At 39.7% G+C, this 27,826-nt stretch overlaps 1 protein-coding gene across 1 annotated transcript; it reads left to right on the forward strand.

The window, feature by feature from the left end:
• The first annotated feature begins 878 nt into the window (after positions 1-878).
• On the forward strand, positions 879-27,826 carry LOC127409999 (mitogen-activated protein kinase-binding protein 1-like). Its single transcript, XM_051644968.1, has 20 exons — positions 879-1,045; positions 2,655-2,746; positions 3,806-3,868; positions 3,998-4,055; positions 15,358-15,438; positions 17,415-17,536; positions 17,621-17,696; positions 17,770-17,881; positions 17,967-18,030; positions 18,110-18,250; positions 18,623-18,792; positions 18,871-18,908; positions 19,125-19,328; positions 19,434-19,680; positions 19,809-19,967; positions 20,060-20,123; positions 20,212-20,456; positions 21,687-22,358; positions 26,464-26,549; positions 27,231-27,826. Exons 1-20 carry the CDS (start codon positions 941-943, stop codon positions 27,435-27,437), a joined length of 3,006 nt encoding a protein of 1,001 aa, XP_051500928.1. The 5' UTR covers positions 879-940; the 3' UTR covers positions 27,438-27,826.

The following is a 27,826-nucleotide window of genomic DNA, read 5'->3' on the forward strand; positions in this document are numbered from 1 at the left end:
TCTTTGCTATAAGTGTCAGATTATGACCAGACAGCCCTGTCATCATATTGAAACATTACATGATCAGGTTATCACTAAAAATCAGATCGATTTGTGTTTCAGAAGATCTGCAAGCTGCGTCAAATCAAAACTGCTATTTATATTTTTTATGTTTTTCCTATAAATTTGATCAAACAATTAATGTTTAGATCGCCAAGTAAGATCACAAGCCTTAAGAAGTTTATATAATTTATCATAAAGATCATTATATGAAGGTGTTCGATAAATACAATAATTCTAGACATTTGTGGTGAGAGGGAAACATTTATTCATAAACCATCTGATATTGTCCTTAACATAAAACTTTATACCCTCACCCCTACTCATGAATCTATATTAATATTATAACCAGAAACATGTAACATTGCTGATGGTGAAGTGTTAAACATGTTGATGACAAACATAAACAATCAAAATTTGAATTTGAAGATGTTTCATTTGTCAGCTACAAAAACGGTCCAAATTTACCTCGATTATCATTTTTAAACTTTATTATTATTTTTTTTACAAATTTTCCATGTTTATTCATTTATTATTTCATGTTAAAAAAATAAATGTGAATCGTACAAATAAATCTAGATATAGAATTTCTATGAAACATTAAAAAAAAAATGATTGAAGATTTTTCTTCATGTTCACCACAGTTTAGATCAATGTCAGTAGTGTAACAAAAGGTTACATTGGCTTAGATGTGTATATATACTGTATATATGAAACATACTCATGAATATGTAAACAGGCTGAACGTCATCAGACACAAGGACCAATCAGATTGATGGATACGTTTATAAGCTGGAGTTCACAGAGTTGATTCAATCACATCTGATCGAGTGTCTCGTCACTTTACTGCAGTATTTACTGTGTTTAACACTTATATTCGTGAATTAAATGTTGAAGGATTATGGAGGGTTCAACTATTAAAAGTCGGATTAAAAGTCTTCTGCGCTCGCCTTCAATTAAACTGAGGAAGAATCGATGTCGAATGAACGAGAATCTGTCCAGTAAGGTAAATCAAGTCAATAAAACTCTCTTTACCTGCTCGTCTGTATTGATCATTACTGTTCACACACTGTTAGTTGTGACTGTTGTGTGTAATCTGATGTTTGTCGCTGGGAACAGTTTTGTATCTTTTTTTGTATCAATCTTTGTAATTATCAATCAAAACAGTAACTGTTACAGTATTATTGTTGGTGATTTTCATTAGTTTGTCTTAGTTATAATTTAGATTGTCTTGCTAATTTATTTTATGTAACAATTATGTTGTGTTGATGTTGTTGTTGTTTTTAGAAGTTGTGCATTTAGTTCATGTTGTTCTTTCCAGCAGACAGATGATCTTGTCAGTGTGTCTAGTATTGTAACCTCAATCCTTTTATTCATTGGCACACACACACACACACACACACACACACACACAGAAACACACTTGTGCACAAACACACACATATACACTACACATATACACAAACACACACATATACACAAACTCACTCACTCACTCACTCACTCACTCACTCACTCACACACACACACACAGAAACTCACACAAACAAACACACACACACTCACTCTCTTTCTCTCACTCACACAAACACACACACACACACACACACAGAAACTCACACAAACAAACACACACACACTCACTCTCTCTCATTCACACAAACACACACATATACACTACACATACACAGAAACTCACACACACACACACACTCAAACAAACACACACATATACACTACACACTCACACAAACACACACACTCTCTCACTCATACAAACACACAAACTTGCACACACACAGAAACACACTTGCATACACAGTACACACTCACACAAACACACACATACACTACACGTACACACAAACACACTTGCGCACACACTTGCACACACACAAACACACACACTCTCTCTCACTCACACAAACACACACACAGAAACACACTTGCGCGCACACACACACACTACACACTCACACAAACACACACATATACACTACACGTACACACACACACACTATGTACAGTCTAGTCAGTATGTTTTGGATTAATTCTGGTGTTTGTCTTCCTGTCACACATCCACAACACCAGCAGTATATGAACACCTGAAGAACACCGATGTCTTTAGTTTGCACATGTAATGTTTCGAAGTACTCAATATAATATTGACTGATGAAAATAAACACATCAGCACAATCTTTCTCTTGTGTTTACTCTGTGCTCGTGTTATCAGATGACCAGTGGAAGATCTCTAGTTCAGAACTCACTATCTTTATGGACATTATTTCCCACTATATGCACCAAGATTATGGAACATGTTACCCAGAGAAATTAGTCTAAAAAAACTTACATTTATTCATTATTATTATTTATTTTTTTACAGGAGATATTTCACTTATTTATTTCCATCATTAACTCTTATTATACTTTATATTGTTGTGTCATGTGTTGATGTATATGGTTTGTATTTTGCTTTTACTTTTTAAAGTGCCTTGACAACAATCCTTTAAAGGCGCACTATGAAAATTGATGTTCTGTTTTCCATGAATTTTGATTTCTGTCTTTGCTGTTCGTCCTGTTACATGAACTGTTCTTGTGAATGTGTCTCTTCTCAGGTGACGTTAGAGAGAGTTCTGGGTATCACGACTGCAGGAACCAGCGGTTTAACATGTGACCCAAACTCTGGGACAGTGGCGTATCCAGCCGGGTGAGTTCAGGTGTAAAAACATTAAATGTTTGGGCCTATGCTTGCATAAAAAGGCCACTAAATGTAGGCGTACATTTTTAAAGAATACAAAGGTAATCTGAACATTTTGTGAAGCTAAGTTCTGCATCAGTGTACAAGTGTTTCTAATAGATATGTTGATGATGGCCTTAAAGGGACAGTTCATCAAAAATGAAAATTCTGTCATCATTTACTCACCCTCATGCCATCCCAGATGTGTATGACTTTCTTTCTTCTGATGAACACAAATGAAGGTTTTTAGAAGAATAGTTCAGTTCTGTAGGTCCGTACAATGCAAGTGAATGGGTGCCAATATTTTCAAGCTCCAAAAAGCACATAAAAGCAGCATAATAGTAATCCATAAGACTCCAGTGGTTTAATCCATGTCTTCTGAAGTGATATGATAGGTGTGAGTGAAAAACAGATCAATATTTAAGTCCTTTTTCACTATAAATCCCCCCCATCCAGTAGGTGCCGATATGCATGAAGAATGTGAATCACCAAAAACAAGAAAAGAAGAATGTGAAAGTGGAGATTTATAGTAAAAAAAAAAAAAAAGGTCTTAAATATTGATCTGTTTTTCACCCACACCTATCGTATCACTTCAGAAGACATGGATTAAACCACTGGAGTCGTCTGGATAACTTTTGCTGCTTTTATGTGCTTTTGGGAGCTTCAAAGTTCTGGTCACCATTCACTTGCATTGTATGGACCTACAGAGCTGAAATATTCTTGTAAAAAATCTTCATTTGTGTTCAGCAGAAGAAAGAAAGGCACACATCTGAGATGGCATGAGGATGAGTAAATGATGAGAGAATTTTCATTTTTGGCTGAACTGTCCCTTTAAAAGGAACGCAGCTCTTCAGATCAACGAGAGATCTCGGTTCATTACAGCTTTTTCCCATGAGTATTAGGAAGATTAAGCAGCTTTTAGTAAAAATGCACTGATTAGTTCAGACTTTTGCACTGTTCATGGACTTATAGACCCGTATGTGGAGTAAATAGAGTGATTCTCACTGTTTGTTCCTGTGTGTCATTCAGGTGTGTCGTTGTGTTACTGAATCCAGCAAAAAACAGACAACAGCACCTCATCAACTCATCCAGGTGAACAATCACACACAATATCATAATATCAGATAATAATCATTTTTAGTCTCCCAGAGGACATCCATATTATAGTGCTTTGTGTTGCATGTTTTTCTGATGTCACATGTTGTGAATCATCTCCTTTAGAAAAACTATCAGCACATTGTCGTTCTCCTCCGATGGCAAATATCTCGTCACAGGAGAGGTGAGAGAATTTCACTCCTTTTGTCTGTATGTTCACATCATTTTTCAGTTTGGTCAACACTTTTGATTCAAATAACAGTTGAGAGACAGTAATGTGACCGAGTTCAGGAAGCCCTCTGACCCGGGGTCAGTGTGAGAGAGTTTCAGGTCATCGGTCCCGTGCTGTGTTTGTCACATTGATCATGTATATGTGTTTTTATGCCTTTAAAATGTAAAGGCTTTGTTTTATGAGATGTATTGAATAATGTTGATGTGCATTTTGCCAATTTAAAATTACGAGAATAAAATGTGATGATATTAGGAGCTTCAGTAAGAATGGTTTGAGAATTATAAACCAGTCTGTAATGATTTGAAGAATTTGCCTTTTCATCCTTTTCCAGCTGAAGTATATTATTTTGTAGATGTATTACCAGCTTTTTTTGGTTTTGTGTAATATATACAATCTGCTTTGTGTTTCTGCTGGCCTGGTCGGGTCAGTAGTTTAGATTTTACTTGCCCTGGCAAAAAATAAAATATATATATACTGTATATATTAGGGCTGTTAATTTAATGCATTAATTCTGTGCAATTAATTATACAAAAAAATAACACGTTAAAATGAATGCAAATAAAGGTGCTGTAATTTTTATTTTGTATTTTTATGGAAAGGTATGCAAAAAAAAATGTCCTACTACCTGAAAGATGAAATAAGTGTTGTGTGATATCTCATCACTCTACAAACAGTAAACAAAAATGTGTCTGCAGTCTCTGACACTTTCTGCCTGTCAATCATTTTGCTCGTTCTCATAGTATTGTAGTTGCAGCAAATTATTGAGGCTTAATGCCATTTTTATGCCATGTTGTTCATAACAGTTGTCAGTTGAGGGCGCTATTTTACTGCTGTTGTTTTTAACGAACGTTTCTGCACGATGTCGGTCTCAAAGCTCATTTGGTATCTTTGGGTTTTGGAAAGAGGGGCGTGGCTAATTCAATGGCTTTTGTGGAAGTAGAACGGCTAAAATCGCTTACAGCACCTTTAATAATGTCCCGGTCTGTAATAAGGAGTATTCCGTATATCTGAGCAATTGAAGCGTGGAGTAGCACCTGTTTTCTCCAGGGGGCAGTAAGTGAAACTCTCTGTACAGGTAACGTGCAGCTTATACAGAGAACAAACCACACTTACCGACAGCACAACACGAGAACACGTTCCTGTGTTCAAACACAGCTTGATGGAGCGTAATTAACGTAGGGATCTCAAGACGTGTTTTTCTAAGTATTAAACTTCATTTAACTTGACACAGCGACCTAAAAACTGTACGTTTATGACGCAACGCAACCGAGACGCTCCAAAAGTGTCCGTCTGACGCAGATGTACATTGACGAGTCCTTAAACAAGCCCTTATAATAAATCTCTGACTGATTGATGAATTAGATTGTAAAATGGATTGCTGTGAACTGTAGGACAATGATTAGCTTATGTTCAATAACATGCAAATAATTAATATATTACTTTCTAAAGCCACTTTTTCCATTGACTTTTTTAATGCTTAACTTGTGTGCCTAAATAATGTAATCCATTTAAATTATCTGTATTATTATTTTTATAATAATAATAATAATAATAATATATTTGTAATTATTTAAATATAACTATTTAACAATTACTTAATAATTATAGATTGAATTATTGTTATTTGAGGGGCTTTCTCTGCAAATATTTACATATGCGATTTTAATTGTAATTAATCGGCATACCATGTAATTAATTTGATTAAAAGAATTTAATCGATTAACATATATTCAGCGAGGATGCATTAAATTGATTCAAGAATGAAGATATTAAGACATTACAAATGATGATGTTTATTTAAATGTTGCATTCTGTCCTTGTGCTGCTCACTGAAGCTGCTTTTCTTCTTGTCCTGCATCTGGACCGTCCACTTCACTCTCTCTCGCTGTCTCTCTCGCTGTCTCTCTCGCTGTCTCTCTCGCTGTCTCTCTCGCTGTCTCTCTCGCTCTCGCTCTCGCTGTCTCTGTCGCTGTCTCTGTCTCTGTCGCTGTCTCTGTCGCTGTCTCTGTCGCTGTCTCTGTCGCTGTCTCTGTCGCTGTCTCGCTGTCTCGCTCTCTCTCTCGCTGTCTCGCTCTCTCTCTCGCTGTCTCGCTCTCTCTCTCGCTGTCTCGCTCTCTCTCTCTGTGTCTCGCTCTCTCTCTCTGTGTCTCGCTCTCTCTCTGTGTCTCGCTCTCTCTCTGTGTCTCGCTCTCTCTCTGTGTCTCGCTCTCTCTCTGTGTCTCGCTCTCTCGCTGTGTCTCGCTCTGTCTCTCTCGCTCTGTCTCTCTCGCTCTGTCTCGCTCGCTCTGTCTCGCTCGCTCTGTCTCGCTCGCTCTGTCTCGCTCGCTCTGTCTCGCTCGCTCTGTCTCGCTCGCTCTGTCTCTCTCGCTCTGTCTCGCTCGCTCTGTCTCGCTCGCTCTGTGTCTCGCTCTGTGTCTCGCTCTGTCTCTCTCGCTCTGTCTCTCTCGCTCTGTGTCTCGCTCTGTCTCTCTCGCTCTGTGTCTCGCTCTGTCTCTCTCGCTCTGTCTCTCTCGCTCTGTCTCTCTCGCTCTGTGTCTCTCTCGCTCTGTCTCTCTCGCTCTGTGTCTCTCTCGCTCTGTGTCTCTCTCGCTCTGTGTCTCTCTCGCTCTGTGTCTCGCTCGCTCTGTCTCGCTCGCTCTGTCTCGCTCGCTCTGTCTCGCTCGCTCTGTGTCTCGCTCGCTCTGTGTCTCGCTCTGTCTCTCTCGCTCTGTGTCTCGCTCTGTCTCTCTCGCTCTGTGTCTCTCGCTCTGTGTCTCGCTCTGTCTCTCTCGCTCTGTGTCTCGCTCTGTCTCTCTCGCTCTGTGTCTCGCTCTGTCTCTCTCGCTCTGTCTCTGTCTCTCTCTCTCTCTGTCTCTCTCTCTCTCTCTGTGTCTGTCTCTCTCGCTGTCTCTCTCTCTCTCGCTGTCTCTGTCTCGCTGTCTCACTCTCTCTCGCTGTCTCTGTCTCGCTGTCTCACTCTCTCTCTCTGTCTCTGTCTCGCTCTCTCTGTCTCTCTCTCTCTGTCTCTGTGTCTGTCTCTGTCTGTGGCTGTCTCACACTCTCTCTCTCTCTGTCTCTCTCTCTCTGTCTCTGTCTGTGGCTGTCTCACACTCTCTCTCTCTCTGTCTCTCTCTCTCTGTCTGTCTCTCGCTCTGTCTCTCGCTGTCTCTCTCGCTCTGTCTCTCGCTCTCGCTGTCTCGCTGTCTCGCTCTCGCTGTCTCGCTGTCTCGCTCTCGCTGTCTCGCTGTCTCGCTCTCGCTGTCTCTCTCGCTCTCTCTGTCTCTCTCTGTGTCTCTCGCTCTCTCTGTGTCTCTCGCTCTCTCTGTGTCTCTCTCTCTCTCTGTGTCTCTCTCTCTCGCTGTCTCTCTCTCTCTCGCTGTCTCTCTCTCTCTCGCTGTCTCTCTCTGTCTCGCTGTCTCGCTCTGTCTCGCTGTCTCGCTCTCTCTGTCTCTCTCGCTCTCTCTGTCTCTCTCGCTCTCTCTGTCTCTCTCTCTCTGTCTCTGTGTCTGTCTCTCCCGCTGTCTCTCTCTCTCTCGCTGTCTCTGTCTCGCTGTCTCTGTCTCGCTGTCTCACTCTCTCTCTCTGTCTCTGTCTCGCTCTCTCTGTCTCTCTCTCTCTGTCTCTGTGTCTGTCTCTGTCTGTGGCTGTCTCACACTCTCTCTCTCTCTGTCTCTCTCTCTCTGTCTCTGTCTGTGGCTGTCTCACACTCTCTCTCTCTCTGTCTCTCTCTCTCTGTCTCTCTCTCTCTCTGTCTCTCGCTCTGTCTCTCGCTGTCTCTCTCGCTCTGTCTCTCGCTCTCGCTGTCTCGCTGTCTCTGTCTCTCTCGCTCTCTCTGTCTCTCTCGCTCTCTCTGTCTCTCTCGCTCTCTCTGTCTCTCTCGCTCTCTCTGTCTCTCTCGCTGTCTCTCTCTCTCTCGCTGTCTCTCTCTCTCTCGCTGTCTCTCTCTCGCTGTCTCTCTCTCTCTCGCTGTCTCACTCTGTCTCTCTCGCTCTCTCTGTCTCTCTCGCTCTCTCTGTCTCTCTCGCTCTCTCTCTCTCTCTGTCTCTCTCGCTCTCTCTCTCTGTCTCTGTGTCTGTCTCTCTCGCTGTCTCTCTCTCTCTCACTGTCTCTGTCTCGCTGTCTCACTCTCTCTCGCTGTCTCTGTCTCGCTGTCTCGCTCTCTCTGTCTCTGTGTCTGTCTCTCTCTGTCTGTGGCTGTCTCACACTCTCTCTCTCTCTCTCTGTCTCTCTCTCTCTCTCTCTCTGTCTCTCGCTGTCTCTCTCGCTCTCGCTGTCTCGCTCTCTCTGTCTCTCTCGCTCTCTCTGTCTCTCTCTCTGTCTCTGTGTCTGTCTCTCTCGCTGTCTCACTCTCTCTCGCTGTCTCTGTCTCGCTGTCTCTCTCTCTCTCGCTGTCTCTGTCTCGCTGTCTCTCTCTCTCTCGCTGTCTCTGTCTCGCTGTCTCACTCTGTCTCGCTGTCTCGCTCTCTCTGTCTCTCTCTCGCTCTCTCTGTCTCTCTCTCGCTCTCTCTGTCTCTCTCGCTCTCTCTGTCTCTCTCTCTCTCTGTCTCTGTGTCTGTCTCTCTCGCTGTCTCTCTCTCTCTCGCTGTCTCTGTCTCGCTGTCTCACTCTCTCTCGCTCTCTCTCTCTGTCTCGCTCTCTCTGTCTCTCTCTCTCTGTCTGTGACTGTCTCACACTCTCTCTCTCTCTGTCTCGCTCTCGCTGTCTCTCTGTCTCTCTCTCTCTCTCGCTGTCTCTGTCTCTCTCACTCTCTCTGTCGCTGTCTCTCTCTCTCTCGCTGTCTCTCTCGCTCTCTCTCTCTCTGTCTCTGTGTCTGTCTCTCTCTGTCTGTGGCTGTCTCTCTCTCTCTCGCTCTCACTCTTTCTCGCTGTCTCTCTCTCTCTCTCTCTCGCTGTCTCGCTCTCTCTCTGTCTCTCTCTCTCTCTGTCTCTCTCGCTCTCTCTGTCTCTGTGTCTGTCTCTCTCTCTCTCTGTCTCTGTGTCTGTCTCTCTCTCTCTCTCTCTCTGTCTCTCTCTCTCTCTCTGTCTCTCTCTCTCTGTCTCTCTCTCTCTCTCTGTCTCTGTGTCTGTCTCTGTCTCTCTCTCGCTGTCTCTGTCTCTCTCTCGCTGTCTCTGTCTCTCTCTCTCTCTCTCTGTCCTGATGAGATCCAGGTTGAATTATTCTAGCCTACACTTTATTATTATTAATTTTATTTACATAGCCCTTTTTAGCGATTAATCACAAAGTGCTTCACAAAACATAAAACAAAAACGCACACATTAAAACACATTCATGTAATAATAAAAGCAAGTCTATACAAATGAGTTTTTAACGAGACATAAAAACAGACAGAGATTCGGCAGATCTAATATTTCAGTGGAAGCTGTTCCATAATCGAGGGGCGTTCACTACAAACGCTCTATTACATTTTGTTTTGTATCTCAATCTTGGAACAGCCAACAGTTCACGACAGGAAGATCTAAGAGGTCTAACAGTCTTATTTTCTTCAAATAACAATAGACTGGAGAATTGTTTTTGTACGTTTTAAAAACCTAAATTTGATTTGTGTGTGTGTCGGCCTTCCAAGTTAGGCTGTGGATTGAGGGATCGGTGATCCTTTTGCACACACTTCATTTCCAAAGCAGTTGATTTTTGCTCTTTAATATATTTATTGAAGGAAAAAAAGCAATCGCTAAATTCAAATTACATTTCAAACTAAACGAAAAAGTCAAAAAATCATATGTAACCACCTCCCTCAAATCCAAACATTTACCGTCTCCAGCTTCATCTGTCCTGTTTGCATCGGGTGGAAAACACAAACAATCATAACTGTAAACAACAATAATAATAATAATAATAATAATAATACAAACCACAGAACGTTCACTTGTACAGCTACAACAAAGTGTAAAGTGACTTCAAGTGTACTCGATGCAGCAGCTGGGAAAAGACGGTGTGTTGATGTCCACACTTAACAACCGTTTTTAACTTCTAATAATAAGGAAGGTTTCTTGAGGACCAGATTCACACATTAGACTGGTTTCTTTAACAGAATGTTCTGCTGGAAATGGGCTTTCCCATTATGGGTAAAACTTTATGACGTTATGGTAATTTTCAACATTACAAATGTGTTTGGCAATATCTGTGATCTCTAATGCATCCTTGGTGAATAGAAACATGAATTTCTCTTTAAAAACAAAATGTCTTAGTGTTTTAAAACTTTAGACCTGTGTATGTGAGTGTGTGTGTGCGCATTATATACACACACACACGGGTTAAATTGGGTTAAATAGGGGGTTAAAAAAGAAGTGTTAATAAAATAAATGGGTGTCTTGATCTTGATCTGTTAATAGGCCTGTATGTAATTCATAGAAGTTTTTTTTTCTTTCAGACGAATCAATTTTACTGGGATTTGTCTGTCATTATACATGTCATTATTCAACTTAAGTTTGAAAATACACAATTACATGTAAAATTTGGTTTAGTGTTTCATATTAGATGACAAAAAAATATGATTAAGAATTATATTTTACCCTTACCTTTTACTCAAATTGTTATTCTGATATTATTTATAATGAAAACATCTGCATTAAATTATAAAAGAGTTTAAAAGCATTTGGAGTAGTGAATCTCACTGTATATTTGCTTTAATGGCACCAACAATCATGCCACGCTCCAAATCACTGAGATCACATTTTTCCCCATTCTGATGGTTGATGTGAACATTAACTGAAGCTCCTGACCTGTATCTGCATGATTTGATGCACTGCTGCCACACGATTGGCTGATTATCTAATCACATGGATGATTATTGGTGCAGAGATGTGGAAGGTCAGATGTACAACTAAACGAGGATAAGTGCATCACGTCTGGCACCGACAATCATACACAATATTAGGCAGGTGCTTTTAATGTTGTGGCTGATTGCTGTATTTAATATATTGTATATTAATGCTTATTTTTATTTCATATTTTTTTTTGATTTTATTACATTATATTTATTTAAATATCTAATATATATACTGTGTGTGTGTGTGTGTGTGTGTGTGTGTGTATGTATGTATATATATATACAGGTGCATCTCAATAAATTAGAATGTCGTGGAAAAGTTCATTTATTTCAGTAATTCAACTCAAATTGTGAAACTCGTGTATTAAATAAATTCAATGCACACAGACTGAAGTAGTTTAAGTCTTTTGTTCTTTTAATTGTGATGATTTTGGCTCACATTTAACAAAAACCCACCAATTCACTATCTCAACAAATTAGAATATGGTGACATGCCAATCAGCTAATCAACTCAAAACACCTGCAAAGGTTTCCTGAGCCTTCAAAATGGTCTCTCAGTTTGGTTCACTAGGCTACACAATCATGGGGAAGACTGCTGATCTGACAGTTGTCCAGAAGACAATCATTGACACCCTTCACAAGGAGGGTAAGCCACAAACATTCATTGCCAAAGAAGCTGGCTGTTCACAGAGTGCTGTATCCAAGCATGTTAACAGAAAGTTGAGTGGAAGGAAAAAGTGTGGAAGAAAAAGATGCACAACCAACCAAGAGAACCGCAGCCTTATGATTGTCCAGCAAAATCGATTCAAGAATTTGGGTGAACTTCACAAGGAATGGACTGAGGCTGGGGTCAAGGCATCAAGAGCCACCACACACAGACATGTCAAGGGATTTGGCTACAGTTGTCGTATTCCTCTTGTTAAGCCACTCCTGAACCACAGACAACGTCAGAGGCGTCTTACCTGGGCTAAGGAGAAGAAGAACTGGACTGTTGCCCAGTGGTCCAAAGTCCTCTTTTCAGATGAGAGCAAGTTTTGTATTTCATTTGGAAACCAAGGTCCTAGAGTCTGGAGGAAGGGTGGAGAAGCTCATAGCCCAAGTTGCTTGAAGTCCAGTGTTAAGTTTCCACAGTCTGTGATGATTTGGGGTGCAATGTCATCTGCTGGTGTTGGTCCATTGTGTTTTTTGAAAACCAAAGTCACTGCACCCATTTACCAAGACATTTTGGAGCACTTCATGCTTCCTTCTGCTGACCAGCTTTTTAAAGATGCTGATTTCATTTTCCAGCAGGATTTGGCACCTGCCCACACTGCCAAAAGCACCAAAAGTTGGTTAAATGACCATGGTGTTGGTGTGCTTGACTGGCCAGCAAACTCACCAGACCTGAACCCCATAGAGAATCTATGGGGTATTGTCAAGAGGAAAATGAGAAACAAGAGACCAAAAAATGCAGATGAGCTGAAGGCCACTGTCAAAGAAACCTGGGCTTCCATACCACCTCAGCAGTGCCACAAACTGATCACCTCCATGCCACGCCGAATTGAGGCAGTAATTAAAGCAAAAGGAGCCCCTAACAAGTACTGAGTACATATACAGTAAATGAACATACTTTCCAGAAGGCCAACAATTCACTAAAAATGTTTTTTTTATTGGTCTTATGATGTATTCTAATTTTTTGAGATAGTGAATTGGTGGGTTTTTGTTAAATGTGAGCCAAAATCATCACAATTAAAAGAACCAAAGACTTAAACTACTTCAGTCTGTGTGCATTGAATTTATTTAATACACGAGTTTCACAATTTGAGTTGAATTACTGAAATAAATGAACTTTTCCACGACATTCTAATTTATTGAGATGCACCTGTATATATAATATATACACTATATTGCCAAAAGTATTCGCTCATCTGCCTTTAGACGCATATGAACTTAAGTCACATCCCATTCTTAATCCATAGGGTTTAATATGATGTCGGCCCACCCTTTGCAGCTATAACAGCTTCAACTCTTCTGGGAAGGCTTTCCACAAGGTTTAGGAGTGTGTTTATGGGAATTTTTGACCATTCTTCCAGAAGCGCATTTGTGAGGTCAGACACTGATGTTGGACGAGAAGGCCTGGCTCACAGTCTTCGCTCTAATTCATCCCAAAGGTGCTCTATCGGGTTGAGGTCAGGACTCTGTGCAGGCCAGTCAAGTTCTTCCACACCAAACTCGCTCATCCATGTCTTTATGGACCTTGCTTTGTGCACTGGTGCGCAGTCATGTTGGAGAAGGAAGGGGCCATCCCCAAACTGTTCCCACAATGTTGGGAGCATGGAATTGTCCAAAATCTCTTGGTATGCTGAAGCATTCAGAGTTCCTTTCATTGGAACTAAGGGGCCAAGCCCAGCTCCTGAAAAACAACCCCACACCATAATCCCCCCTCCACCAAACTTCACAGTTGGCACAATATAGTCAGACAAGTACCGTTCTCCTGGCAACCGCCAAACCCAGACTCGTCCATCAGATTGCCAGATGGAGAAGCGTGATTCGTCACTCCAGAGAACGCGTCTCCACTGCTCTAGAGTCCAGTGGCGGCGTGCTTTACACCACTGCATCCGACGCTTTGCATTGCACTTGGTGATGTATGGCTTGAATGCAGCTGCTTGGCCATGGAAACCCATTCCATGAAGCTCTCTACGCACTGTTCTTGAGCTAATCTGAAGGCCACATGAACTTTGGAGGTCTGTAGCGATTGACTCTGCAGAAAGTTGGCGACCTCTGCGCACTATGCGCCTCAGCATCCGCTGACCACGCTCTGTCATTTTACATGGCCTACCACTTCGTGGCTGAGTTGCTGTCATTCCCATCGCTTCCACTTTGTTATAATACCACTGACAGTTGACTGTGGAATATTTAGTAGCGAGGAAATTTCACGACTGGACTTGTTGCACAGGTGGCATCCTATCACAGTGCCACGCTGGAATTCACTGAGCTCCTGAGAGCGGCCCATTCTTTCACAAATGTTTGTAGAAGCAGTCTGCATGCCTAGGTGCTTCATTTTATACACCTGTGGCCATGGAAGTGATTGGAACACCTGAATTCAATTATTTGGATGGGTGAGCGAATACTTTTGGCAATATAGTGTATATATATATTATATAAATAGGTAAATATATAAAACCTTAAATATTCAATATATATATATGTATATCAGTTGCAAATATAAAGAATGATATTATTATTATTATTATTAAAGTTTATAATTAGTCTGGTTAGCATTAACAAAGAACCTTCTCAAATCCTAATAAGAGTAAATAACTGGCAATGAAAACTGCATCATCTGTCAGGATTCCCACGTGTCCTGGAAAACCTGGAATTTTGTAATGCAGTTTTCCAGTCATGGAAAATGAGAAAAATACCTGAATGCCCTGGAAAATAATAATTTGTCCTGGAAAATATTTTGGTGTAATAAAACTGTTTGGCTGTGTCGTTAAAAAGGTTTTGTTACATGTACAAAAATATGGTAATGATCGGGACTCGGGATAGGTGTCAAACACACACATGCGTTTCATTTTGTTGACGGCTGTGCATTGTGAAACAACATCACTGGTTTACTGTCATAAACTACATTCTGTGCTCATCTGCTGTCTTGTCTTGTTCCGACTGAATAGTTTAAGTATCAACAGAGTGCAAAATATGTTTCGTTTATTTGATAGCTGTAGTGATAATTACAAAAACATTTGAGTTGTAAACGAGATAATGACAGCGGTCGGAACGTTGCAAAATAAGGTGGAAATGCATCACAGTCTGTGAAAAGGGTCCATTAAACCACAAAAGGCTACGATTTAATTAAATAATTAATCTGCGTGTGCTGCACACTTCAAAATGAATGTGTGAACCCTGCCGCTCAATCGCTGAAGACATCGTGATGATCACGTGTGCTCTGAAGCGTGTCGCACATACAGACTATATTTTAATAATTAAATCGCAGCTTTTTGGGGTTTAATACACACACTGGGAGGTGAGAAACTACTGTCAAAAACACACAGAAAAGCCTAAATAATTTAAATGGACGTGTGAAATGGGGAAAAAAGACAAATATTTTACTTCTGTGTAGTAACGTAATGTTTACTGTAATTAAACTATAATAACAATGTATTAAATATCTCACATCTGTGTTCTGTTGTGCAGCTCTTCATTTGACATCTCTCCAATGATTCAAATTGAGGATTTTGTAAAATTGTATTTGATAAATAATGCAATGTTATGTTACAAATAAATGTAGATAATTCTATTTTATTTGAATAAAGTTTTAATGAATTTAATTAGAAATCTGTTTTCACATTATCTGTGCACAGTTTAACTCAAATATGAGAAAATAAGTATATAAATCATCAGATTCTGTATTCTGCAGCAATCCTCAGAGCTTTCTATTGAAGTTTGTGGCCATAGATTTTATGCGGGTGCTTATTGACCTCATAGTTCAGATTAGTAATGATTTAATTATTTATGTTGTTTTCCTCGTTGAATCCTGCAGCCAGTGAAGGGAAGGTGCGTATCATCAGTTGTGGAGCAGATAAGAGTGTGTACATCCGCACCGCTCACAGGGTGAGTCCTGTATATCACTATATAATGTATATATTGTGTCCAGAAATAAAGTACATTTTGGTATGTTATATTTTTTTAAATCCAGTCAAATGAAGCCATTAAGATCTAAAAGTGTTCAGAAATAGAGCTAATGCTAAATAAAAGTGTAAATGTGCTTGCAATTGGAGGTAGACCGATTATCAGTTTAACCGATTAATCGGTGCCGATAGTTGCTTTTTGGAACTATCAGTAATTGGCAAAAATCTGTCGATAGTTGCTGATAGTTTTTTCCTAAGGATGCACCGATCTGATACATGGATCGGTATCGGCTCTGATACTGAAGCTTTTAGACGGATTGGGTATCGGTCCGATGAGCTCGATCCAAATCCGAAACTGTGTGTTAGTCATGTTCGTTACTGTCAAGCTCCAAAAATGACGTAAAAAAGAACCATAAAAACAGCATTAAAGCAGTTCATATGACTCGTGTATTTTATTCAGAGCCACTTGAAGACGTGCGATAGCTCTGTGAATCACTAAAGACTGTGTTTTATAAGTAAATATATAGTATGTGCAGCGCCAGCGCGTTAGTGAATGCAGCTGCTCTGTTGACACAAACTCACACACAGGCTGGTGATGCACTCGCGGATATTTTTATCCTTCACGCGTGTGCAATATTTGAGCGCTACTCAGATGTAGATGCTCAATAGTTCGGTTCACTTATAATATGCATTTAGAACGGCACCGGAGGAGCATTTGACCAGAATCTGAATAAGAAGTGAATTAAACTACTGTGAACTTGCCTACAAACAGACACATACAGGACTTCCTGAAGAGTTCAGAATGTCAAAATAAAAGCGTGAGGGTTTAAAAAGTGCACGATTTAAATATATTACTGTTGTATTTAAAATTAAACGTCAATAATATTAATAACAATTTATTATTATTATTATTATTATTGTCATCATTATAATATTTAAATTGAATGGGTTCCAAAAAATAACTGTGAATGAAAAGTGGACAGATGTCTTACCAAAAAAGAGATCTGAAACCTTTAAAGTCCAGATGCAAGTTGAAACATTTTTGGAAGAAATAAAAAGGCAAAAAATAAAACACTGGTTTCTTTTCTACTGAAGACTTATACTGGAATTACTGTTAATTTTGCTGCTACATTATCCAATAATAAAGTGTTTCTTAATAAGATATACATTTATATTGAAATAATGTGTAGTCAGAGGATTGTGTTTCTTTACATATTAAAGAGTACTCACAATTAGTTCCACACAATAATGTAAAGATATTCTAAACTGATTATGCAAAAAAAACAAAAAAAAAACACTGGTATCGGATCGGTATCGGCCGATACTGAGATTTCCGATATCGGAATCGGATCGGAAGAGAAAAATTGGTATCGGTGCATCCCTAGTTTTTTCATCAAGTCATTTCAAAATAAGAGTCCCCAATGTGTTTCGGACTTGTTTATAATTAAAAGTTCTGTGTTATGTACCAAATCTTAATTTATTTTCTGATTATTAAGATTTTGCTTGAACAAAAATCTGCATCTGGGATTTTATATTAATTTTGGTATCTTTGTCTGCCATAGTAAAGAAAGAAGAAGACTTTTTTTTTTTTTTTTTTACATTCTATAAATCAATGAAAAACTATCAGCTGATTAATCGGTTATCGGCATTTCCCACCACCTTAGTTATCGGTATTGGCACAATCCACTATCGGTCGGCCTCTACTTGTAGTTCCTCTGATTACCTGCTGACCTGAAACAGGTGTTGAATTAATAACTTTGAGAAAATACATCAGTGTACCGGACAACTAGTGTTTCATTAGATGCCATTAAAACATCTTTTTTTTTAAATTATGCACCGATCCAAGATTTAACATTTAATGAGACATAACTCAAATATTAACGGTTACCTGAACGCTCTCATGTGTTTGTCCTGATGCACATCAGTGTATGGTTCATGTGTTAAACATCTTTTATTTAGACCGTCAGAGGAACAGAATTCAAACGGACGCACCATGTGGTTCGTAAAACTACTCTGAATGACATGGACGTTGATCCTACGTGCAAGTATGCGGCCGTGGGCTGTCAGGACCGAAGCATCAGGTACATGCCACATTATGTATAGCCTTGATCCTCCGTACAGCTTGACTGTTGTATATGGAACATCTTGATTCGTCTCTCCTGTAGAGTGTTGAACATCAGCAGCGGGAAACTAAAGAGGTCTTATAAAGGCTCTCAGACTGAAGATGGCAGTTTATTAAAGGTACAGTAGAATATAAACACCTGTCACATGTCTTCTCATGACTCTGAATGATAATCATGTGTTTGTGTTGAAGGTTCAGATCGACCCGTCTGGTCTGTTTGTGGCCTCGAGCTGCTCTGATAAAAACATCAGTCTGTTTGATTTCCACACGGGAGAATGTCTCGCAGCTGTGTTCGGACATTCAGGTGATGAAAAACCCTATTGCTGTATCAAAATGTAGAAGATGATGACGTGTAACTGGATGACAATGATTATGTGTCTTTCTGACAGACATCATCACAGGTTTAAAGTTCACCAGTGACTGTAGACGTCTGATCTCAGCGTCAGGAGACAGGTGTGATTTAATCACGTTTAATACAGCAGAGTTCATGTTATTGAATGTGTTTCACTCACTGTGTGTCTGTGTTTCGCAGCTGTATCTTCATATGGCGACTCGCTCCAGAACTGACCATCAACATGAGAGAGCGACTGTCTCGACTCAAACAGCATCACACCGTTAAAAACACCCCATTCAGGTACAAGAGAAACGTCACTGAATCATCAGACTTCAATGGGTCAGTTGAACCATTTTTAACAAGTTTTGATTTAAAGAATCTAGAAATGTCAGGTGCTACAACCATGAAATAAAAAGTATTTTCATTACAACTTTAATATGTCGATGTCATTAGCCTATGGGGTTCACTTACTTTTTCCAGCCTACACTGTAAATGTTTGAATGATGTATTCATACAAGAACAATACAATAATTTGTGTGCTATAAACTAAAACTGATTGTGTTTGTTCATTATTGTTGCTTGGATGAAGGTCAAACTAGATTAAGACACATTTATACATAAATGCAGATAATTCCAAAGGGTTCACATACTTTTTCTTCTAGTTCTTGTCTAGTTAAAGCAAATAAGTTCATGGTTACTGTCTGTGTTCAGCCGCTCGTCCGTGAGTGATTTTACACTGAACGGTTCATCCATCATGAGCTGCTCCTCTGAGAGTGACCGAGAGGAAGATGAAGGTTTGAGAAGATCTGAAGATAACGAAGGTCATCAGGACAGCCGTCGTCATCTGTCTGTGTCTGAGACCAGTGTTGAAGAGGAATCAGGTTAGAACAGACATTTAATAAACTAAAATAAAAGATAAACTTCTGTTTAGAGTGATTATATCCTCTCGTCTGTTAAAGGTGCATCTGATGAAGGAAATGATTGCAACCCAGTTCAGGTCAGAGTCCTCCTCATCTTCTGAATGTTTTTGCTGAAAATCTTCTTCTAGCTATATATGATCTACATCTCAACATTTTAAATACAGTTTGTGGTCTAGTATCAGCAATTATTCACTTGTTGAGCCACATTTGGTTTGTTTAACCTTGTTTATTTTTTGTATTTTTCACATAAAAGGTTCTTCTATAATTGTCTGGATTTCCTTTCATGTCTTCAGGGTTCATCTGTGGACTCTAGTCAGTGTGGAGTGGCGTCTCGGCCGCGGAGGCGCTGGTCGTCTCGTATCGGCTCTCTGGAGCTCATGGTGAAGTCCATGCTGGAGCTTCGACAGCTGGATTCTCTTTCTGAAGCAGCAGATCAGAACAGAAGCTCCACTGAGCAGATCAGAACTGAAGAACGAGGAAGCACCTTTAGTCTGCAGGTGCACACATTGAGACTTGTGTATAATATATAATATAATATATAAATGGTGTCAAATAGATTTGATTATGTCCAGGCAATGTCTGTTTTTCTGTCTGAATTGTAGGAATGCAATAAGAAGCATCGAGCGTGTCCTCATTCAGCGTGGTTGACTCCAGCCTCTAAACCAGAACCTGATGGTGTCGTGTTATACCCAGAACACAGTACCAGCAGAACCAGTCTGTCTGGACCTACATACCAGGTTCAGAGTCCCGCTGAGGGGGGGCTGGAGAGAGAAGATGCTCAGAGTCCCGTCAGTGGATTCTCTATGGGCTACTGCAGTGGAGCGTCCAGTCCAGATCAACAGTGTGGTGGTATTGAGGGGGATTGAATTGTGTTTTTAAAGCTAGTTCTTCTTACACATTAATTCTATAAAAGTCAAGAACACTATCCTAATGGATAACTGACAAACATGAAAACCTGTGTTCTCCTGTTGTCTTAGACTCAGATGACCCACAGCCGCTCAGCTCTGATGATGAACGGTGTGAACGAGTGGAAGGTTTAGACACTGAGAGGAAGCAGATCTCTAATTCGGAGAGTTTTCGTCATGAGGACTTTCTGAAGAAGAACTTTGAGGCGCTGTCAGACAGCACTGACACGGGTAAATACAGTCAGCTGGGGTTGAAAAGCGTCTGTCTTGTTTTTGGACTCATCTAGTTGTTTTTTGACTCCTAGTTCTCCATGCATTTTCAGAGACACAACTCAGACCTGACGGAAGCATCTCAGCACGCTTCCTTGGCCAGAAGTCCACCTCCAGGTCTTATGATTTAAGAATAATGTCTACTTTCTAAACTGAACCTATAACAGGACGTATTGAGGCACTGACTTGAGCTTCTCTAATGCAGGACTGGCACACTGTTTAAAGCTAGTAACTGTAGTCCAAGTGTAAAAGTGATGCCCACCGTCAAATCCCTGATTGAGGAGAAGCATGCAGAGGACAATAGACAGACAATCCCTCCAGAGCGAGAGTCAGTCCTGTGGTCCAGCACACAGAGGAGTCACCCGTACCTGACCCGGGTCTCCGGCCCCATTAGTAAACCTTCAGCAGGACTCCAGAAATCTGCTTCAGGACAATATCTGCCCACAGACAGTGAGTATTAACACCATAGGCATTAAACATGTTCCTTGAGTGGAGATATGAACTGCTAACTGTAAGTTTGACCTTGGATCACCATTGTTTAAGACACCAAAACCCCTTTGGGACCTGGGTATCTCAGCGAGTATTGACGCTGACTATCACCCCTGGAGTCACGAGTTCGAATCCAGAGCGTGCTGAGTGACTCCAGCCAGGTCTCCTAAGCAACCAAACTGGCCCGGTTGCTAGGGAGGATAGAGTCACATGGGGTAACCTCCTCGTGGTCGTGATTAGTGGTTCTCGCTCTCAATGGGGCGTGTGGTGAGTTGTGCGTGGATAACGGAGAGTAGCATGAGCCTCCACATGCTGTGAGTCTCCGCGGTGTCATGCACAACGAGTCACGTGATAAGATGCGCGGATTGACGGTCTCAAAAGCGGAGACAACTGAGATTCGTCCTCTGCCACTACACCACCACGAGGACCTATTAAGTAGTGGGAATTGGGGAGAAAAGGGGAAGAAGAACTCTGCCATGTGTATATGAGCCTTAAAGGTGCATTCACACTGAAATCGCTGGAGGTTACCAAATCACTGAACTGTTGATCACTAAGCATTGTTTCTAGACTGCTTTATCCAACTGTAAATAACAGGGAATCACATGAGTTTCAGGGTCAGTACTCGCAGTAGGTAGTGCCACATCATGTCAGTTCATTTGTATAAATCTGAAATCTGAAGCTTTGTCATATCACCAACTGTTGCTGTCGCTCAGATCGCTAACTCTCATTGAAAATGAATGTCTTCCTTTAGCTCAGTGGCTGTAAATTGCTGTCAGTGCGAACACCCCTTAACATTGATTCATTTAAGCAGGTGATATAACCCAGTGGTTCTCAACCAGGGGGCATCAGCAAACTTCCAAGGGGGCATACAAAATACCTAAAATTATTTGCAATAATTAATAAGCTACAATATATAATCTAACTTGCTATACTGACTCTTAAGATGCTTAAAACCTTTAAAAATCAAGATGTAAGCTGACATTATTCTTATTTTAATTCAGTTACTCCCTTTAACAACGAAATCACGAAATTAATCATTAATTATTGTAAGGTTACTAGTCTCTGTTAATAAAAGTTTAGAAGTAATTTTTTTCTTTTAATTATTCTAAAATAACTTTTAAATGTTTGAATATTGTCTTTGGTGTCAGAAAGGTTTGAGAACCGCTGAAATAACTAATGGCATCTTTTCAGCACGCAAGTCCCTGACTTCATCTCGTCTGCGTCGAGAGGCACGTCCCATCCTGCCGAAGCTAATCATAGAGAAGAATGAGTACAAATCCCACCCTCAGCGCCCTTCTCCCTCCACTCCGTCCTCCCCGCAGTCCTGGGAAAGTCCAAAGTCCAGTCGGACCCTCCGAGCTCGATCTTATATGAGTCCCACCACCAGCTCCAGAGCCAAAATCACACGTTCCGTGTCCATCGGGGAGGACCTGCATTTGGTCACAGGTTCTGGCGAGATCTTACCAAGCACGTCTCCTTCCAGCCCATCCCGCATGAACGCTCCATTCCCATCATATCCATCTTCAACAACTCCAGCTGAACCAAAACATACTGGTCCTAAAGCTGTTCCCTCAAAAGCGGTGAAACCTCGCCTCTGTCAGAGGATGAGCAGCCCGTTCTCTGAATGGCCGAGCAGATCCACCACAAAAACTCGCGGTGACGGTTTCCATGAAGACTCTTCTGTTGAGTTTAAAGCTCTTCATGTTGAAGTAAACATTGACTCCAGTCCGATGGAAAGTGTCATCACTCCTTGTCCTGAAGACCAGCAACCTCAGGAGCTGTTCTGCCACACTCTTCAGAGTGAACGCCCTCAAGTGGCCGTCAAGGCGTTCTCCTCGACGTGTGACACGGCTGCTGATCAAGGTTTGAATCGTCTGCGCTCTTCTTCTGTTCTCCTGTGCCTCTTCATCATCACTGCTCATCTAGTTTTATTCCTCTCGCTTTCCCTCCCTTCTTTCTCTCATCCTTCAGTCATCAGTGTGTTTCGGGTGAATTCACTCTGTCTTCACTTCTTCTCTCATAATCACAGTTGGCCTTATTCCTTGTTTGACGATGTTACCTATGGAAGTCTGTTTCCGACACATGAAAAAATGTGCTTTTTTTATCTCTTAATTATGACTTGCTATATTGTAATTATGATTTTTTTTTTATCTCATAATTGACCTAATCTCATATTTATGACTTTTTATCTCATAGTTGGCTTTTTATCTCGTAATTTTCACTTACCATCTCATTTTTTATTTTTTATCTTGTAATTGACTTTTTATCTGATTTACGACATCGTAATTATGAGAAAGTCAGAATTATGCAATAAAAGGTCAAAATTATGAGATTAAGTCATAAGGATACTATCTCATAATTATTATGTATTATCTTATAATTGACTATCATACTTATAATTATGACATGTCATTAATTTGAATTATCCTTATAATTATGACTTTTTGTCTCACAAATACTGTATTTACTAAGTATCTCATAGTTATGACTTATCAAAGCACAGTATTTTTCATGGGCTTCCATATGTTTCAGGGGTCGACAAAATATGAGTTTTTAATGCTGATAACTGATGTTGATAATCTCAAAATGTGAAACCTCTTTAACCAAGATCAATAAGTGTAATCATCATGGTTAAGGGGTATTCCTGCACACAGTACTACCACAAATACAGAATTGGAGTCAGAATTTAAATGTTGAACTATCTGTTTTATAAATTGCATTATACAATGAGCTGGACAAACAAAAACTCATTCTTTCAACCACTCCTTAACCCTTTAAGCTCTGAAGGTGTTTTTTTGGGGGTGGATTTTCTCCCAATTTGGAATGCCCAATTCCCAAAACGCTCCAAGTCCTTGTGGTGGCGTAGTGACTCGCCTCAATCCGGGTGGTGGAGGACGAATCTCAGTTGCCTCCGCGTCTGAGACCGTCAATCCACACATCACGTGACTTGAGTGCGTTACCACGGAGACGTAGTGCGTGTGGAGGCTTCGCGCTATTTTCTGCAGCATCCACGCACAACTCACCACGCACCCCACCGAGAGCGAACCACATTATAGCGACCACGAGGAGGTTACCCCATGTGACTCTACCCTCCCTAGCAACCGGGCCAATTTGGTTGCTAAGGAGACCTGGCTGGAGTCACTCAGCACACCCTGAATTCAAACTCACGACTCCAGGTGTGATAGTCAGCATCAATACTCACTGAGATGCCCAGACCCCTCACTCTGAATGTGTTTTTAAAGATTTCCTGTTTCAGTGGCATACCCAAAATTAAAGGCTTATAACTTGACAAATCCCCCCAAAAATTATGATATAGATAATGATAAATTCTGAGACTCTCAGCCTAAGAAACTGCTGAAAAATAAATAAACACACAAAAAAAATTGAGCTAAAAATTTGGCTTCTTATTTGTCATTGTATATCTCTGGGTGTAAATAAGGTGGCTCAGAATAACTCCTTTTGTTCCCAATCATGTCAGCTGTATCTGAGATGTTTGTGTTATACGACAAAGCAATCAAAAGTTATAACATTACAAATATAATTTATCCAAAAACATCTCCAAACAAATAAAACATAATAATTGTACATCAGCACTAATGTATTTCCGGTCAAATCTCAGGGGGCTAACAATCTTCCGGTATCGTATCCAGCTAACGTGAAAGTGTCGAGTTGTAGCAAACTACTATTCTTTCTAAAATAAAGCGATTTAACACAAATTTGTGTTTATTATTATTTTTTATTTTTTTATTTAGTAAAAGTATAAAAATGATCTCAGTAATGAGCTCCAAAATGTAAATACATATGTTTTAAAGCTTGCAGAATGACCAAGCACTGCTATACTGTTGTGTAAGACTACCTCTGTGTGTATTTACAATGATTTACAAGTGAGAAATACAACAACACAAGCGATTTGAGAGCACAAACAATCACCAGAAGATGATGTTATAGGGACCGTTGCTCAGCAGTTTTAGTGTGATCCGCAGGGTGACGAAACATCACTGAGAACACTACACACAGCACTGATTTTCAGTAAATAATTATTTTTCCTCTAGTCAAAGCATGAGATTACACATGAGTAAAGCATTACTGAGAGAAAAACCTGCAGTTGAGGATTAGTTCTTATTCTTGTATCACACCACAATATTCATAAATAAGAGTAATGATACAGTAACACAATTGTTAACACTTTACAGTAAGGTTATTTGTGAACATTACTTAACAACATAAGTTAACATGAATTAATAAAGGAACAATACTTTCACAGCATTTATTCATCTTAATGTTAATTTCATCATACTAATAGATTTTAAAAATTAAAAGTTTTATGTTAACATTAATGCACTATGAACTAACAATGAACAATTTCTATTTTTATACTGACAGATTAATAAATACTGTTTGTGTATGTATATTTGTTAATTGTTTGATCAAGATACCTAATACATTAATGCATATTAATGAATGGAACATTATTGTAAAGTGTTAACACACAATTTCATCTATATTTGTGACAAATTATTCACAAGTTAACTGTCATTGGTCATTGTTAAGAGAATAAAATGTCTCAATCATTCGTCCATCAGTGCTGTCTTTAGTTCAACAGATCCCTGCACACGCACATAACAAATCACTCAGAAACGGGACACGATTTTTATTCATGCAAATATTACTGAAAGTGAAAATTATATTATACTGCATAAATACAATACAATAAACTAATTTATCACTATTAGACAAATTGCATGGTTAAAGTAAGAGTCACTATGTTAATATATTATCGTTCACTCCGGCATTTGCTGTGAAGTTGGAATATTAACTTATACGTATACACCTCTGTGTATATGTATATCTAGCAAAATGACTCAGAATAATTACGTTTAATACAGTCTGAAACGGGGACCTTGCTAAGCCAGTGCTGGTGGTCGTGCACTGTGGTCGAAATAACTTATATGTTGTTAAACCGCTTCTTTTTACTAGATGGAGCAACAGCTCCGTGTCTCGATGTACGATGGATATTGTCCAGCGTCATCCGCAGAAACTTATGTAAATAACACATGTGAAAAGTATTTTTCCCCCCGAGTCGTCTCGCCAGGATTTATTAGCGTGGATGAAATAGTTTCCTGCGCTGCGCCAGAAGCAAGTGTTCCCCCTGAGGCCATTACACATGCAAACACAACAATGACTAAAGGTTTGCATAGCATGCAGACATGATTTTAGTAATGAGATTTCACAGAATGAGTTTCATTCTGTGTCATTTGAGTCATCATTGAGTCTGTGTCATGTATTTGGCGCCATCTTCTGGTGGTCATATGTAACATTGTGCTTCATGTGGATTATCTAATGATCTATGCATCTGATTATCTTGTGTGTGGACTCGTTTGAAAGATAATCACCTCCTCTAAGTAATGATATGTGATATTTTGTGTTCTGTTGATTTTTTTTTTTTTTTTTTTTTTTTTTTTTTTTTGTGAAAGTATAAGCAAGAAAATGCGGCATATAAGCAACACCAACATAATTGTCAAAGTCATATAATTAGCTATTACTCGCTATATTTTTGTCTGTGAGTAAATACAAATAGGCTGTTTGTATTCTACTCTTCGAGATCTTTCCAACAACATATGACACATGACTGTTTGAGTTTGATGTTTTTACTGATTGCAATAATATGAACAGTGCAAATAGTTTTATAAATGATCAAAATGAAACACTTCTGATTTGTCTGCAAATTTCAAAGCACTTGTTCAGTTTTGGTCATAATGTCTACATGCATTGGAAAGTAGAGCTTCAAAACTTTCAAACGATACCTATTTTGTGTTGGTCAAGACTGTAGTTATTAATATTTTATTATTTTCTTTTCTTGCGGGCCCATCCTAGCTTAAAGGTTTAAACTGCTGTTTTAATTTCCCAAGTACTTCTTTACTGGAACGGTCCTGGAGTGTGAAGTGATTGTGATGTTTGTGTTGATCAGAGTGTTCAGTCAGTGTTGAGGTGTGCAGACGGGCCGCAGCTGATCTGTTCTCTAGTGTTCAGAGAGCAACACAACTCTACAGGACGGTGAGTGAACGAACACTTCACACACTTAATTAAATCATGAACACTTTACACTTTCAACCAACATCATCAAACAGAATTATCTGCCATTAGATAGTCCTGTCCCAAAACTCAAAACCCTGTGTTTATACTTGCAGCACTATACAGAAAATAAAGTGATTTCTGTGTTACTACATTGAGTTTTCTCTGTAATAACGGATATAAATTATAAAATGCTTATCAAGTGCGTAAATGAGAACCATAATAAACGTAACTATCATGAAAACTAATTTTGGATTGACAATAGATAATGTTGATGTGTGTTTATGGTGCATTTTCAACATGTTTTAACCTGCGGATGCAGACACAATAACAATAGCGTAGTCCCGATTTGGAGTTGCTTTTCTTATTGAATCATGTGTTCAAACAACATCAGGAGAAAAACCGTTCCAACTCTAGATTGTTTCTCCCAATTTGGAATGCCCAATTCCCAAAACGCTCTAAGTCCTCGTGGTGGCGTAGTAACTCGCCTCAATCTGGGTGTCGGAGGACGAATCTCAGTTGCCTCCACGTCCCAGACTGTCAATCCGCGCATCTTATGTAGCTTGTTGAGCACGTTGCCACGGAGACAAAATATCACACAACAGTACTATGGTAAAGTGATGTACTTGATGATTATACTGAGGTGTTTACATGTGTTTACAGCTGATGTCGTGTGCAGGCGGTGTGGAGCAGCAGCAGATGTTGTCAGATGTGATACTGCAGGTGCGTTCGGAGCTGGATTCAGTCACACCTGCACCTGTGATGAAGACGATGATGATGGAAGAGGAGAAGAACACGCTCACATTACTGGAACAATACTCACAACTCCTGCTGCAGTCTGTGGAGAAGAGACTACAACACAACATCTAACACACTGTAGTGTGTTTAATACCTGTGCATTTCATTATGATGATAATCTCATTGGATATTTTAATAAGATTTAGCTGTCATGTTGCACATTTAATTTCAATTTACTGATGCAATTTTAAATAATTTCTCAAATGTGATTTGTGTAATTGTGTAAATGTTTAATTGCTTTGAATATTAATTTTTATTTATGATTTATTGCCAAAAATGTTTGTCTCTGATATGCATGTTGTCATTTCACTGTTTTATTATCATGTACTGTTTCATTGACATGAATCACCCATAAAGTGTGTATTATCTGAAGATTTTATCCATTTGTTTTTATCTGTGATGATTTCATTGTCACCCGTGATTTTGATCTGTTCTGTTGTGTATCAGGAGTTGGACAGATT

This window comes from Myxocyprinus asiaticus, chromosome 19 (genome assembly GCF_019703515.2).
Source record: "Myxocyprinus asiaticus isolate MX2 ecotype Aquarium Trade chromosome 19, UBuf_Myxa_2, whole genome shotgun sequence".
NCBI lineage: Eukaryota > Metazoa > Chordata > Actinopteri > Cypriniformes > Catostomidae > Myxocyprinus > Myxocyprinus asiaticus.